Here is a 16008-nt window from a genome sequence, read left to right on the forward strand (position 1 = left end):
AGGGGCCGCCATGACAGTCGTCGTATTTTCTGTTAACCGCGAGCACGTAGCGGCTTCGCGAGCAACATTATCGTGAAAATCTCGCGCGACTAGGTGTCCGTCACGATCGAAAGCGACCGTCCCGCATCCCGACTTTGTCGGGCTGCTCGTTGCAGGTGTTGAGAAGACGATGGGCGAGCGCGCGTGGCCATTATCGGCGATTTGTTTGTGGGCGTTCATGGCGAGGTGAGACGTCGAGAGGCGGCCAAAGAGCACGGCGCGGCGGTGTCGAGAGAAAAAGAGAGCGAAAGAGAGAGAGAGAGACAGACAGACAGACAGACAGTGGCAGGCCTGTGCGGAGATTTCCCCTCTTCCGTCTTCCGTTCTCGTGCCTCCTCCCCGCCCTCTCTGTGTGTCGCGACGAGCGCGCGTCTCCCCCGTCCGTCTGTATATGTGTGCGTGTGGCACAAGAGGCGAGGAGGAGGCGGCCTCGGAGCCGATGGAAAACGACATGCGAGAACCGCCGACGGCACCGCGCACCACGTGAGTTCCATTTTCTCTTCTCGTATACTCTTTTGTGCCTCGGAAAGTCGAGTAGAGTCGCGACGCGCCGCTCCGCGCGACACCGCGCGTCCATATCCCCCTCGCCCCGAATCCGCGTAGCACGTCCATCTTGTCGAGCCCCTTGTCCCCTTGTTGCTCTCCGCGAACGAACCAGCGACGAGACGATGACTCGCGCAGCGGGCGACGGTGGCGAGAAACGATGCTCGTCGACGGACGTTCGCCGAGAATCCGGCGATCGCCACCGTTGTCGACGCTCTTGCTACTCGTTCGTGCTGCTGGTACGGATCTATCTGTTTCTCCGTCGCGGCGATTCTCTCGGCGGGGTCGCGCCATTAAAAGATTCCATTCCATCTCGTCCCGTCTCCGTTTCGCGCTTTCCATATTTTTTTTTATACGTTTCTCTTATATCTTTACCTTCTCTCGATTAAAGTTGGATAATTACGGATATGTACATATTTTTCTTCATTTTAATCGCGATGAAAAGGAGAATATTGGGCGGAGGGGGCAGGGGAGAAAGATCGAAAGGGACGACGGACCTTTGTCGCGTGGCGTGGCGTCGTGTACATATCGAGAATGACTCATCCCTTCCTGCTCGCGGAAAGAATATATCGCAAGGTTAAAAATGATGGTTTTATCGACACGATATTTCTCGCTCGTCATCGTCATCGTCATCGTCATGAACAAGAGCGCTCGTCCGCTCTCTCTCGTAGCGCTCGTTCGCTCTCTCTCTCATAGCGCTCATTCGCTTTACGCGATTGTTTATGCGTACTCGAGTTCGGGGCGCAATTACGCACACGACTTTCTGCTCTCTATCGCTTTCGTGGCAGGGCAAAACTTTTCGAGGTTAAGCGGACAATAGCACGTTTTCGATCGATATCGGGCAGATCCCGACTGCGTAGAATTCCGTCGATCGCGTACGGCAAAACTCTTGCTCGAAGATGTGTACTCTAGTACCAAAAGCGCAAATCGGGAAAGATAATGTAATATGATGCGCACTTTACGTTGCGAAAATCGATATTGCACGATAAAAATCGTCAACGAATTCAATATGTTTGCCGTTGCGCGTTACGTTATTTAATTATTGCGCGTTCATCACTCGCACTCTAATTAAGCGTATACGACTGATGATAGTATAAGATTGTTCCTTTCAATCTCGAATATTCTTATGTACATTTTGTCCCCATTTTGTATATTATTTATAAGCGCTTTATAACGATGTAGAGATTAATTTTTCGTAATGCATTTTACAGGATGAACAATGAAGTATATCAGACACGTTTAATTAATATTCTTCAGTGAACGAAGATGAATAGTGAGCAGCATGCATTGCCAGCGACTACGCAGGCACAACAAGAGGTGAGGTACTTTCCCATTGAAACAGGCTATACACCAAACTACAAATGCGCAAATGATTATTACACAAATGCACTATGCCGATGTTAGATATATTAAGACATTTGTATAATGAGCCTTGTTAATTCGTGGATTGTTTCATTTTTAATATGCTTTAACAAAATTGTGCCTTATCTCTCAAATTAGATTTACAATTTGATAAATATATATTTTAATGATTTAAGAAGCTTAGACGATGTTTAATAATTGTCGCGTTATGCAATGTTTAATTTATATATTTATATTATTTTTATATTCATCTTATTTATATTAAGTTTTATTATTATATATTTTTGCCTTGCATCTTCACAATTATTTAGATTGTTGTAATTTGTAGTTTTTAGGTTAGAAATGCTTGTAGCATATTGTATACAATGTATACAAGATGGCTTATGCTTGGATTTTTCTACTCTTGTAACTCTAACACTTTGCTTATCTTTGTTATAGTATATATAATATTTTAATGTATCCAGTTCTAACAGGTTGCATATACTTACGTGAGCTTGAAAACAGAATATCTATTTATGATCGGTTTGTATGGCTTGATAGGTGTATGATAGAAAGCATTTTCTTCTCAATGTACACATGCAATGTGCATAACACGAAAACACCAACAATCATTCTCTTCAATAGTATAAACGCTCTTCAATAACGAATATATCCATGGAATCATTCGTGTTGATGCACATGTATTAAAAGTGGCGCATTTGTCGATTGGTCTTCAGCCTGGTGCATGCCGCTGCATGCCCTATCAATGTTGTACAAATGTCTGAATGTATATCGGTAGGATGTAAACGCGGGTCAAAGTGGTCGTCCATCATACCCAGGTGGTTTGGCTACTGCGACCGCGAGTCTTGGCAATGTAGGGAGTACCCCTCATTCATCCACGGACCTGCGTACTGTAGGTTCTGCCGTAGCGTTAGCCTCCTCGGTAGCTAAGTATTGGGTCCTCAATTTTCACGGATTGCTTCCTGGAACGCTACCTCAGGTCTCGGTCTATCATCCCCCCCACAACTCCTCGCATAGGAGTGGTGGCAGTGGGGAGGCATCATCTTCCAAAGAGTCAGCCTCTTCATTGAATCAGGAAATGGCGTTGACTTCCAGCTCGCATCATCAACAACAATCTACAGCCGCACATCATCATCATCAGTCATCGGTTAACAGCAGCAGCCATCACAGTTCTCTACAATCGAATCCGCAGGTTTGTTAATGTGTAGTAGCACGTGTTTTGTGTAACGATTTAAAAAATTTGAATGCGGCTTACTCTGATCCGAGCAGCAATTAGACTTATGCTTTTGCAGCAATTATGGCAACATGTACAATCTTTTACGGAAATGCGTGTGAATAGGCGGCATATGTAACAATGACAGCCGCTAACGGCGATATATATAAAAACAAAAATATTTGAAAAGTGCTCAAATATTGAAATTTATAATATTGCATTAATTTTATAAAAAATTTTATTTTGTGTTTTATTGCTCTGTGTATAAAAACTATTTTCTAAACTATCACTCTACTTGTTACGCTGCACAATCTTGTATACGCACAGATTAGATTTGTTAATTATTTGATACATTTCTATCATTAACGGAGAATGCTCGAATATCAATAAAAGCTCATTTTTATCGACAATTTTAATCTTGTATATAAGCTATTCGTTTCAAGCTCTTGTTGTTTTATTAATGTGCGCAAGCACGTAATGAATAACAATAATAATACATATCGCGTGTATGTATTTTGTTCGTTAGATTCCTGTATCTCTTCCCGGCCTTAACTTAGACGGCGCACATATACCGGCGAGCGTTAGTCACCTGCAGGCTGCGCATGCACAAATACAACAGCAAATGCAGGCACAAGCACAGCAGCAGCTGCACCAGCAGCAGCAAGCGCAGTCGTCGCAGCAGCAACAGCAGCAGCAGCAGCAACAATCCCATCACCAGATGTCAAATCATCAAAACGCCCAAAACAACGGACCAACAGGGCACAGCCAAAACGCTCAGCGAGACGACAACAAAGTCAAGGACGAGGGCGGTAGCTGCACCACCGAGCGCTGCAGCGATAATCAGGTTCACTGTCAAGTTCAATGCGATCTGCAATTACAACCACCACAAGATCTTCAACAGAGCTTGATGCAACAGCAGCAGCAGCAGCAGCAGCAGTCGCAGATTGGGGTCAATATCAGCGGAAATTCCACTACCGAGGGGGGAAGTCAAAACAATTCTGAAAAACCCGAGAAGGAAAAGGAATTGCGGCAACTGAATATGACACAGTATGTGCAAAAAGATATTGCATCTTTAATCGTCAATGTTAAGATAGATAACAAGAATGTTGTTGCAGATTTCAAGTTCCTGACTTAAAGCCAGGAGGACACATGATGGATGTGAGAACGGCGGATGGATCGGTTGTGAAAATCAGCGCGGGTAACGAGCAGGATTTGGCGAAAACTCTCGGCGTCGAAATGGTACAAAATATGTACAAGGTGCGAAAAACACAACGCTATAATAGTTACATCTGAAAGGTGTACAATAGTTGCAGCCCAATAAATTCTTCTCTTTTACTCAATAGGTAAATGTTGAAGATATTAATCAACTCCTGGCTTATCACGAAGTATTTGGCAAGCTACAAAGCGAAATTGCGGCTGGAACGACTCTAGTGGGTAGCACTGTTCCTACGCAGACAGTTACCACGATACAGAATGGTACTCCAATCGTGCAACAAGTTCCCCTGAACAAATTTGATATAAAGTCGAGTGACGGCGAGGCGACTCCCGGTCCGAGCGCCTCGCCCGTGTCGGTTGGCAGTCACGCTTGCGAGATATGCGGAAAGATCTTTCAATTTCGTTATCAGCTCATCGTGCATCGCAGATATCATACCGAGAGGAAGCCGTTTACGTGTCAGGTACACAGCGCAATGAATCTATGCATGCAGTAGCGGTTTATTCAAAATGCAGCTATACAAATCTATATTGAATTCATGACGATTTCAGGTATGCGGTAAAGCGTTCTCAAACGCGAATGATTTAACGCGTCACGGCAAGTGCCATTTGGGTGGATCCATGTTTACTTGCACAGTCTGCTTTCATGTTTTTGCGAATGCACCTTCGCTGGAACGCCATATGAAGAGACACGCCACCGACAAACCGTACAATTGTACAGTGTGTGGTAAGAGTTTTGCGCGTAAAGAGCATTTGGATAACCATACAAGATGTCACACCGGCGAGACACCATACAGGTATGTTTCGTATAATCTCTCAAAACGAGATAATTAAAATTTATAGATAATATACATGTGTGTGTGTGTGTGTGTGTGCGTGTGCGTGTGCGTGTGTATGTATGTATGTATGTATGTATGTATGTGTGTATGTATATCATTAAAAAATTACATTTTTTTTTCTATTAGAAATTATTTTCTATTTATTCTTAAGAATCTTAATTATTTAATGTTTTATAAAAATAACCGAAGAAAAATTACGATTGTGTTGCAGATGCCAATATTGTTCGAAGACATTTACCCGAAAAGAACACATGGTAAATCATGTTCGCAAACACACTGGTGAGACTCCACATCGATGTGATATTTGCAAGAAGAGCTTTACTCGCAAAGAACACTTTATGAATCATGTTATGTGGCACACAGGAGAAACCCCTCATCATTGCCAAGCCTGCGGCAAGAAGTATACACGTAAAGAGCATCTCGCTAACCATATGCGCTCGCACACGAATGACACGCCGTTCCGTTGTGAAATATGCGGTGAGTTATGGAATTTTCTATTTTTTATATCTTTTTGCGCGAAATTTTAAAAAACGCGATTGACAATTTTTGTTTAAAAAATAATTATCAGAAAAATATTTTTATCGTAAAATTTATAACGAAGCAATGATTAATATTTAATGGGACGATTCCAGAAATTTTTTAAATTTCAATTGCCTTTTTTTCTATAAATTTAACACATTCAATTTTGATAAATAGAAAAGGGATGAGCTTGTATTTAGCAATTCTCTAAAAATAAACAAATCAATATGAGCTCATAAACATAGATATCTGTGTGATGATAACACTCAAATTTCACCTCACAACAATGATGAGAATACCAAAATCTATATTCCTCTATTCTCCTAGTCTTATGCAACTGAAATACTACTATCATTTATAGTCATATTTGTATTGTGATTGAGGAGCACCAGTAAAAATTATTCAACCATTATCAATATTGTTGGTGAATGTATCATCTCATAAATATTTGTGTTTATTAGCTTATTGTATAGCCTGTTTAGTTTAAATTATTTAAATTTATCAATACTTTAATTCTCACATTTTTCATAAGAGTAAGAACTCTCTCTCTCTCTACTCTCTCTACTCGAAATATCAGCACATAAATATGATTTAAAAAAATTATTCTGTGGGAAATTATATAAAGAGTATGAAGCCATAATCGATCATTATAAGATAAAAACACACATTTAATAAAATATTAAATATATTTTATTAAATGATCATAAAGGTGGGGAAAGATATAATTAGTGTAGGTTTAATGAAATTTGAAGCCTTAATAAGGTAAGTAAAATATTAATTTAATTTTACATGTGATTTATTTTTTATTAATATATATATATATATATATATATATATATATATATATATATCAATTTAAATTTATACAATGAGATTTATAATTTATAATAAGTGAAACTTTAAATGAATACAAAAGTTTGTATTCCTTTTAATGTGAAGTAGTATTTATATATTTTCACTCTATAAATGCGAAGTTTCTTACTTCATTTTTTGAAATATTCATTTAAAACTTAATTAATTTAAATTAATTTAGAAATTTCATATTAAAAATGAAAGAAATTAATTATTTTTATTTTATTAAAATTTTGAAGTTATGTTTTTTAATATAAAATTTTTATTAATATTTATCTATAAAAAGATATAACTATAAAAGATTGTAATTATAGCTTTCGATGTTATAAAATCTATTGTTGTATTGAACATTAAAAGTGAAGTACTATGATTAAATGTCATTAAGATAAAAAGTAAATCTTTTCATAATCTAACTTTAGTTTTTGAAATCAAATTTACAATTTTTAAAAATTAATTTAACTTTAATACAACAAATATGTTTATTAATATGTTTTTATATACACGCGAAAAAACATATACATTAGCAGTATTTTATTTGTGTTAATATAAAGAATCGATACAGTGTGTACATTTTTCAGAGAACGCATTGTAAGCTTTAAATTGTTTATATATATGTATATATAGCTACTTTTTGTTGTCATATATTACTTTTGACAATTTATTCTGAACTGAATGCTTGAAACATTTCTTCAATATTAAATAAGGAAATGAGGATTTTACAGAGATGTATAATATATCCCATGAGAAAAGTATATTTATGCAATCTAAAAGAAAGAGGATAAATAATTTAATTGTATTATTAATATATCTATGATTTAATATTAATTTAATGCATTTACAAAGTTATTAATTCATCTTCATTAAAAGTTTATCTTTATAAATCTTTTAATTTTACTTGAAATTTTGCTTAAAAATATCTGAAAAATATCAAGGAATTCTCAAAGATTTTTTTTTACCAGATTTGAGTAGACTCTATATAAAAATCTTTCTTTATACATTTACATGAAAAAAGCAATTTCAATAGGAATTATATAATTAAAAATAGAAATGATCTGAACGCTTTCATAAAGATAAAAATTGTGAAATTGTCTGGAAAATTCTGCATCTCTGAAACGCAATCGAATCTCGAACCCCGCAAAATTGAGATTATAAAAACTGAAAATGAACTAAAAAAAAAAAAAATTTTTTTAATCGATGCTGCCACGTAGGCGCGGAATCGATGGGATTTGACACAGGTCTCTATCTCGAATCGTATGCGCGAATTGATGTGGAGTTACGTCGAACGCGCTGTACGCATGAGTCGCGGCCGCAGAGCCGTGCCGGTTTATATACATGGCGTGGTGAAATAAAATTCGCGAGAATTGATCGCGCATCGCGAGTAGCCGCCCCTCCCTTCGCGTTCACCCTCGCTCGCTCTCGCTCTCTCTTTCTCTTCCCCTCCCCCTTCCTCTCTCTCTTTCCTCTTCCTTGCCCGGCTGGTTCTGTTCTCGCGAGGCGCGGGTCGTGCGCATTCCTTCGCGGTGGCAAGGGGGCGCCCCTCTAACCTTAGAGAATTGTGATCGTGTCGGTGCGCTTGCCCTCGTCTACCCGCCCACCGCCCTCCTCCCATCCGACGACGATGACGACGACGACGATGGGGACGGGGAACCCCTTTCTTCCGTTTTCAGTCCTCGGAAATCGTGCGAGGTTGCTGCCGCCGGCCGGCTCTCTATAAGGGGCCCTTTATTTCTCATCCAACATTTGGCCGTGAACTGTGATGGCATGACTTGCTATTTCGTAAATTTAAGCGGTTCGTATAACGTTCTTTTACCTTATCCTTCGTTCGCTCGTTTCGCTTACTTGTATTATTCGTCGTCTCAGATCTCCGATATATTCACGTTTTGCCATTTTTACATCGGCGATATGTCGAAATTAATTCCGCAATGTTAGATGCTTTCTTCGCATTTGCTTTTGATCGGTGATCAGGATACTGGTCTTTATCTCGATTCTTTGCGAATCGAGTAGAATAAATTTGATATTTCATCTTATCGCGTCATTAATAATACCATTTTATTTTGATCTAAATATAATTGTAATAATGCTCGCGGAGGTTTCGTATCAGCAATTTAATCATTAATATTACAAGTTAAATAGTCGACGTTGCAGCAAAATGCATCGATTTCGTTCGCACGAGTATTGTAATGGATCTTATATTTGGCAAAGTGCACTTTCAAAATTTGATTTTGTATAAATCGTTAGTTAAGTATTGAGGGGAAATAATTAACGACACTATAATTACATTTTCCATAACTTTGTTACGCGATTGCGGAGAGATGTAAAGGTAAAAGTCGCGTATACTACAAAGTGGAAAATTCGAAATTTTGTATTTTTACTCTAGAGCTGTAAGCATGCGCGTTGATCCATTACAAGTCACGTGTTACGTGTGTACATACAAGCGCACGTTGACTGTATCTAATATAATTTTTAGAAATGGAAATGGAAAAAATTTTTACAATACAAATACTATTTTACTAATTTTATTCATTTTTTTGCAGTTAAATATTTTAAGAGAAATTTCTAAATGTGTATTATCAATCACATGCAAAATTTGGAAATTTTTTGGCGAATTAATTAATGTTGACAAATTGTAATTAGATTAAATTAGCTGCTTAATAAGCGATCAATAATTTTTTTTATACATTATTTTTTGTAATTTTATGGGTATGATTATAGTTTAATCAATTTAGATTGAAAGATATGATTTTAATGCTTTTTACGTATAAAAAGAAGAGAAATATCTCGCAAAATTTATTTTCGCATAACTTATAATGACCACTAATGATTCATAATGACACAATCATGATTCTAATGATAATATATGTATTTGGAATCGTCCCATTGTTTATATACGCGCATTTATCTGTCTCATTTGACAATTGCAATTTAATGAAATGTGCCTGTTTTCGGGTCTTTTTTTCTGTTTTTCGCTACCGCTATACAGGTAAGTCGTTTACGAGGAAGGAGCACTTCACGAACCACATTATGTGGCACACGGGTGAGACGCCGCATCGCTGCGACTTCTGCTCGAAGACGTTCACGCGAAAGGAGCATCTCCTGAACCACGTTCGCCAGCACACGGGTGAGTCTCCACACCGATGCGGCTTCTGCTCCAAATCGTTCACCAGAAAGGAACACCTTGTTAACCACATCCGCCAACACACAGGTGAGAGCGGTTGGCAGATGTTCACTTCACGGGCAACCGATATAATCGTTATCTCTATTAAGAGTAGTTGTATTATCGTGACCTATTTATGTACATATATTGAAAGAAAAAGAAAGAGATCAATATTTTTTTCTTTTTTTTCTTTTTTTTTTAGAATTAAGAGATCAATTAGGAATTGCGAGATTTACCTCGTGCATAACATCACATTTAGGTGATGCGATTGAACACGAGTCAAGACACTCGTTTCTCCATTTGCTTCCGGTTTCACACATCTGGCTTACATACGCGGGCTATTTCATTTCTACTGGATTCACAGCTTTTAAAAGCACAATTGACAATTGGCAAATATGGGATCGATTTTTCCTTAAGGAAAATAAAATGATCACTGTATTACATAACACTGTCATAACAAAAACGTCTTTAAAATGGAACATTGCGCTGCAACAAACTTTATTTGAAATTGAACAAAGAATAAAATGTATAAAATTGTTATCTATTTGGCCTTTTAAAATTTATATCGCGAGAATCTTTATATTTTGGATTAATCATAACACAAAACTATTGTACATTTCAGCATTTAAATATCAGAATTTGTTTTTATTTAAGGGATTCTGGTATTAATGATTGATCTGCTAGAATTGAAACACCCTGTATATGTGTGTGATGCATTTAGCTGAGGATCAGACATTTGCATGAGATTTGATTTAGACGGGATCGTCATAAAGTTTCACCACAAGTTCATTTTCATTCAGTCGCTCTCATCGTACGTATCTCTTAATGTTTATATCATCGCGCATCTAACTCGATCTGATCATCGCAAATAAATCTCCCATCATCATTGAATTCCCAAGAACATTTGCTGCTGTTCTGCCTAATACACCGCTCTCATACCATACCTTTTATTAACAGCGTTCCACACAAAAAAAAGTTCCTTGCATTTATAAATGTTGATAGTCTCTTCTCGTTTGCATCCTCGATAAAATTGTCAGTCAAATTTTTCATGTATTTTACATATCGGAGACTTGTAAATAACTCTATTGCTCCTTCTATAACTTCATTTCATTATCATTGATGGCACAAGTCTCGAGCTCAGTTTTAGTTTTAACGCTAACTAAGAGTATTGTGATAGATTAGATACGAGATTCTCGAGAAAAAATTAATATTTACTTGCTTTTTAATTGTGAAATAGAAAGTTTTATGCTTAAAGTAATAGTAGTGTAATAGGATTTCAGTATTTGATATATACAAAGTTATATATATATATATATATATATATATATATATATATATATATCAGAATACAATCTATTGCTGTACAAGCTGACTTTCCTTTGATGTAACGTACGGATACGGCAATATATCGAATATATAATATCTGTAACACAGGATTTTTCACGTCTGCGAATGACGCTAAATAATCAACAATAATTCTTTGTAATATTAAGATAAAAGGTAAAAATCTTAAACAATTGAATTAATTCTATTGATTAAAGACTGAAATTGTTATAATATATTACACCCCGTAAAAAAAGAGATTGAGGGCCACAACTGACACGATTGATTGGTTTTTTTGTTTAGAATTTTTTTAACTTTACGAATGTTTTAACTTTAACTAAGAATGTTTTAACTTTACGTACATTAGCTTTAATACAAAGTATGTATTTTTAATATGTAAATTTAATTTCTAGATATAGAAAGACAGGGAAAGTATATCAAGATTTATTCCATTCGATATTATGCCTTCTCTATGCGTTGCGTCAGGCAAAACTCGCCTTGTGCAGGATAACTCCACTGAGTTCTGAATGACGAAAAACGTTACCTTTTTTTTTCTCAAACGTTGCGAATTCGCTTGTAAAATATGTACAGGGGAGACGCCCTTCCGCTGTTCATACTGTCCGAAAGCATTTACGCGGAAGGATCACCTGGTGAACCACGTCAGGCAGCACACGGGTGAGTCACCGCACAAGTGCCAGTATTGCACCAAATCCTTCACGCGGAAGGAACATTTGACCAATCACGTGCGTCAACATACAGGCGAATCGCCACACCGATGCCACTTCTGCTCCAAGTCATTTACTCGTAAGGAGCATTTGACGAATCATGTGCGCATCCACACTGGCGAATCTCCACATAGGTGTGAGTTCTGCCAGAGGACGTTCACTAGGAAAGAACACCTAAATAATCATCTCCGTCAACATACCGGAGATTCCTCACATTGTTGCAACGTGTGCTCTAAACCATTCACAAGAAAGGTACGTTGGCCTCGTTGTGAGCTTTATAACGATTTACACGAAATATTTAATTAAAAAATAGAGTCAAATAAATTGCAATTTTAATTTTTTAAACGATCTAATAATTAATTTATTTTATAATACTTATTCAAAACATAAAATATGATTCAAATTCTTCTGTATAATAAGCAAAACATATCATATAAAACTTTTTACATTTTTAACGTTTAACGAAATTTTAATTAATCTTGGCTATGAGATATGAAAATACTTTTTACTGCTTACATTCATCATTTCCATATTAATTGGCACAAGATAATAATGTATATAAATAATATATTGTGTGTGCAACCATATATTACACATCATAAGTTAAAAAGAATAAATTCTCAATTGACAAAAATATTAATCGAGAATGTAATTAAAATGTTTTACTCATTTTTACACTTTTAACTTTAACATACATGCACAGCTTTGTAGCTAAAGGTTTAATCGGATCTCTCGGATCGGATTTGCATAGCATAATAAATGATATTTTTTTCACATTTTTCAATTTTCTATTACAGGAACATCTCGTGAATCATATGCGTTGCCATACCGGTGAACGTCCATTTGTGTGCACAGAATGTGGCAAGAGTTTCCCACTGAAAGGCAATCTTCTCTTCCATATGCGCTCGCACAACAAGGGCAGCAACGCCGAGAGGCCGTTCCGCTGCGATCTGTGTCCCAAAGATTTCATGTGCAAAGGACACTTGGTCTCACATCGGCGCTCGCACTCAGACGAGCGGCCACACAGTTGCCCGGATTGCGGCAAGACCTTCGTTGAGAAAGGCAATATGTTGCGACATTTGCGCAAGCACGCGGCTGAAGGACCGCCGACGCAGGTTAGCACGCCGTCAGCGATACCGCAAACCGGTGTTTTGCCGATACCGACAGCGGCGGCAGTCCTGGTCGGACACCCGTTGGCGCCACCGGCGCCGCCCGTCGTCCCACAACATACGGTGGTTGTGCCGACCCCGCCCGGCGTCTTGGCATCGTATTAGATCGTGATCTAAATGAAAGGAAGAAGCAAGAGGCAGAAAATCTTCAAAATGCTATAGAAGATTTTTCCAAGGATGGAATAAGACAAAAACAGTAACAAAAACAAAGAGAAATAGAAAAAAAAATAAGGAATCTGAAAGAAAGCTCTGATATATGCTGTGTGCGTATATTTAATATATACGATTGTGTCGAAGAAGTGTAAAGATTGTGCGCCATTCGTTGTTTCCTTAAGGAAACTTAAAGTGGAATTATTAATATATGGGATTATTAATATACACCATATATTTGAATCATCATGTCTTGCATACTGCGCAATCCATTTGCGATTCTGCGACAGTTTATATATACCATTTTTATTTCATAGAATTTGCAGTGAACTTTATTCGGGACGATATAAAGCGATCGTTCAGTGATATGCGCATAAAACATATATTGGAATATTAACGCACGATTGCTTGACTTGCAGCAACGGTGGTGTATTATCCAAAGTTTTTGGTTTTGCTTCATTTATATGCTTATATACTTGATAAGTATATGTCGTTTGTGGTAACGAACGTGTAGGCGTGTATTCGTTTCAATTTTGTGCAAAAGAAGCATCAGAGTATGTCGGAACTTTGCGACTATGTGATGTAATAATTAAATATGTATATGTAATAGTTCTTCTTCGTTAATATTGTACTTTAGTAATTTTCCGTAATTTTAACAAAAAAGGCACTAATTATATAAGGTCGATGGCGAATGTCTCGGACTATTACGTTTGTATGTTATTTTCATATGAGAAGAGTGTATCCGTATGAATTCGCCAGTTAGTGAAGTTTTCGGGAATTGTGGTGGCACATATAGTACTGTCAGAAAAAATATATTCGCGAATAACGACTTTGAGAGAGAATATGTATTGTATATAAATATATATGTATATAAGCATTAGCATATATAATATATATTATGTTATATATGTTAATATATATATATTAGTATTAGCATATATAATAATTTTCTATATATATATCAGCATATATAATATATACTAATACTACACACACATATATTAATAATATATATTACTAATATTTTTCTGTGAAAACTATATGTTGGTAAATCGTTATTTGCAAATACGTTTTATCCAACAATGGAATACAGATAATTTTTTAAACGCGAATCAAAAAAGTAAAGTTTATTTTTAAACAGTAAAGATTAATTTTGATAATTATAATCACACTTTGACTATGATTATTATTTGCACATAATAATTACTAACTCTATAACTTTTTTGTATAAAAGTTTATCGTTAAAATTATTACTTTGATGATAATTGCACAATTTTATTGGATCCAGAGATATTTCAATAAGTTAAAGTGGGTCCAATGTTTGCAAACAGAGAAATGCCATACTTTTGTTATATAAAAAAAGATTGTTCATAAAACTACATCAATATTTATATATATATATATATATATATATATATATATATATATATACATATATATACATATATATACATATATATATACATATATATACATATATATATATATATATAATATTGATGTAGTTTTTTATGAACAATCTTTTTTATATATGTATGTATATATATATATATATATATATATATATATATATATATATATATATATACATACATATATACATATACATATATACATATATATACATATATATACATATATATACATGGATTACTGATGAGCGCTGTTATCTTAGAGGAAAATATTTTTGCGTTGACGTGGTTCAAGCAATATTTTCTTTCTTGTCTTGGCTTTCTATTTACTCATATTAAATTATATAGTCCAGGCATTTTACGAATTAAAGCAGTTGGAAATTTACTTGATACTATTTAAAAAAAATGACATTTCACAATTATTTTATGGCAGTTCAGATTTTTATTATGTTTATTATGGTTATGAATTATCTTATACATTTTTAAATATCTATTTTTAGAGCAATATTATATGTTTAAATTTTCCTTTAATATCGTTGATCTTCCGAGGATGGAATATTTAAGTGAGAATAGATATCAGTAATCCATCTATATATCAGTGTTGTTTCTTTAATACATTTCTATAATTCTCAGCTGATATATTTAATATCTTGGCATAGTGAATCTTGCTATTAAAATAACATAAAGTCGTAATATTTGGTGATAAATAATCGAAGAATTAAACTCCAATTTAAAAAAAATGACATATATCAACATGAAAGTATAATGTACAGATATTTGTGTGCATTAAATTATTTGACTTAGGCGTCGCTATGATTTTTAATCTTAGTTACTACGTTGGAGTATATAATATGATTCAATTGCACATTTTGTTTAGGAAAACGATTCAACTGCGAACAAACGGACACCACTAATATCCGATCTTGAATATATAGGCGAACCGATAAACTGATAAATAAATTGAATTCGCGTGTTATTAAAAGCAAATTCTTTTTCTTTCTTTTTTTTTTCTTTGTAAGTTTTGTTACTAAATCTAACAATTAATGTTTCTTTTTGTATTATCTACCACGAGAAGGGAGAGACTATCACTGTAGCGATCTTCCTGTAAGGCCATGTATTTCGTATTACTGTTAAGATTAAAATAAAAAAAAGAGATAAATAAGAGCGTGACAGCGTAGCGTACCTGTGATCGCGCACGTATATAATATCGAGCGTCGTCTAGAACTTTAGTTCAGACACGAGAGCGATTTAAAAAAGAAAAGTTAAAATTGCAGGCAATCGGTCGTCGCGCCGTCGCGTTTACATTAAATATATAAAAAATTATGTATAATATTAGTATAGTAAAACTATATCAAATAGGCATTATATAAAGAGGACGACAAATTTATTAATGCGCGTTTGTACGTCACATGCAGTCCGCGTGCGACGAAAGTTGTTCGCAATTCGATAGGAATCTAGATATAAATATATATATATATATATATATATATATATAT

General features: G+C 35.6%; 1 protein-coding gene across 17 annotated transcripts; it reads left to right on the top strand.

Annotated features, from left to right (window-relative positions):
- On the top strand, nt 1–14476 carry LOC126855938 (zinc finger protein 271-like). Of its 17 annotated transcripts, none has more exons than XM_050604029.1 (12): nt 240–522; nt 1794–1899; nt 2723–3136; nt 3684–4204; nt 4273–4414; nt 4501–4833; nt 4922–5166; nt 5420–5685; nt 9560–9781; nt 11648–11731; nt 11816–12033; nt 12579–14476. In XM_050604029.1, exons 2-12 carry the CDS (start codon nt 1849–1851, stop codon nt 13053–13055), a joined length of 2973 nt encoding a protein of 990 aa, XP_050459986.1. In that variant the 5' UTR covers nt 240–522; nt 1794–1848; the 3' UTR covers nt 13056–14476. The 17 variants fall into 17 exon arrangements, with proteins under 17 accessions (XP_050459997.1, XP_050459981.1, XP_050459990.1 ...); XM_050604031.1 differs by having other exon boundaries at nt 9560–9697; XM_050604024.1 differs by lacking the exon at nt 240–522 and adding an exon at nt 2–225 and having other exon boundaries at nt 11648–12033.
- The last annotated feature ends 1532 nt before the right edge of the window (nt 14477–16008 follow it).

The sequence above is a fragment of the Cataglyphis hispanica genome, chromosome 17 (genome assembly GCF_021464435.1).
Source record: "Cataglyphis hispanica isolate Lineage 1 chromosome 17, ULB_Chis1_1.0, whole genome shotgun sequence".
Lineage (NCBI taxonomy): Eukaryota > Metazoa > Arthropoda > Insecta > Hymenoptera > Formicidae > Cataglyphis > Cataglyphis hispanica.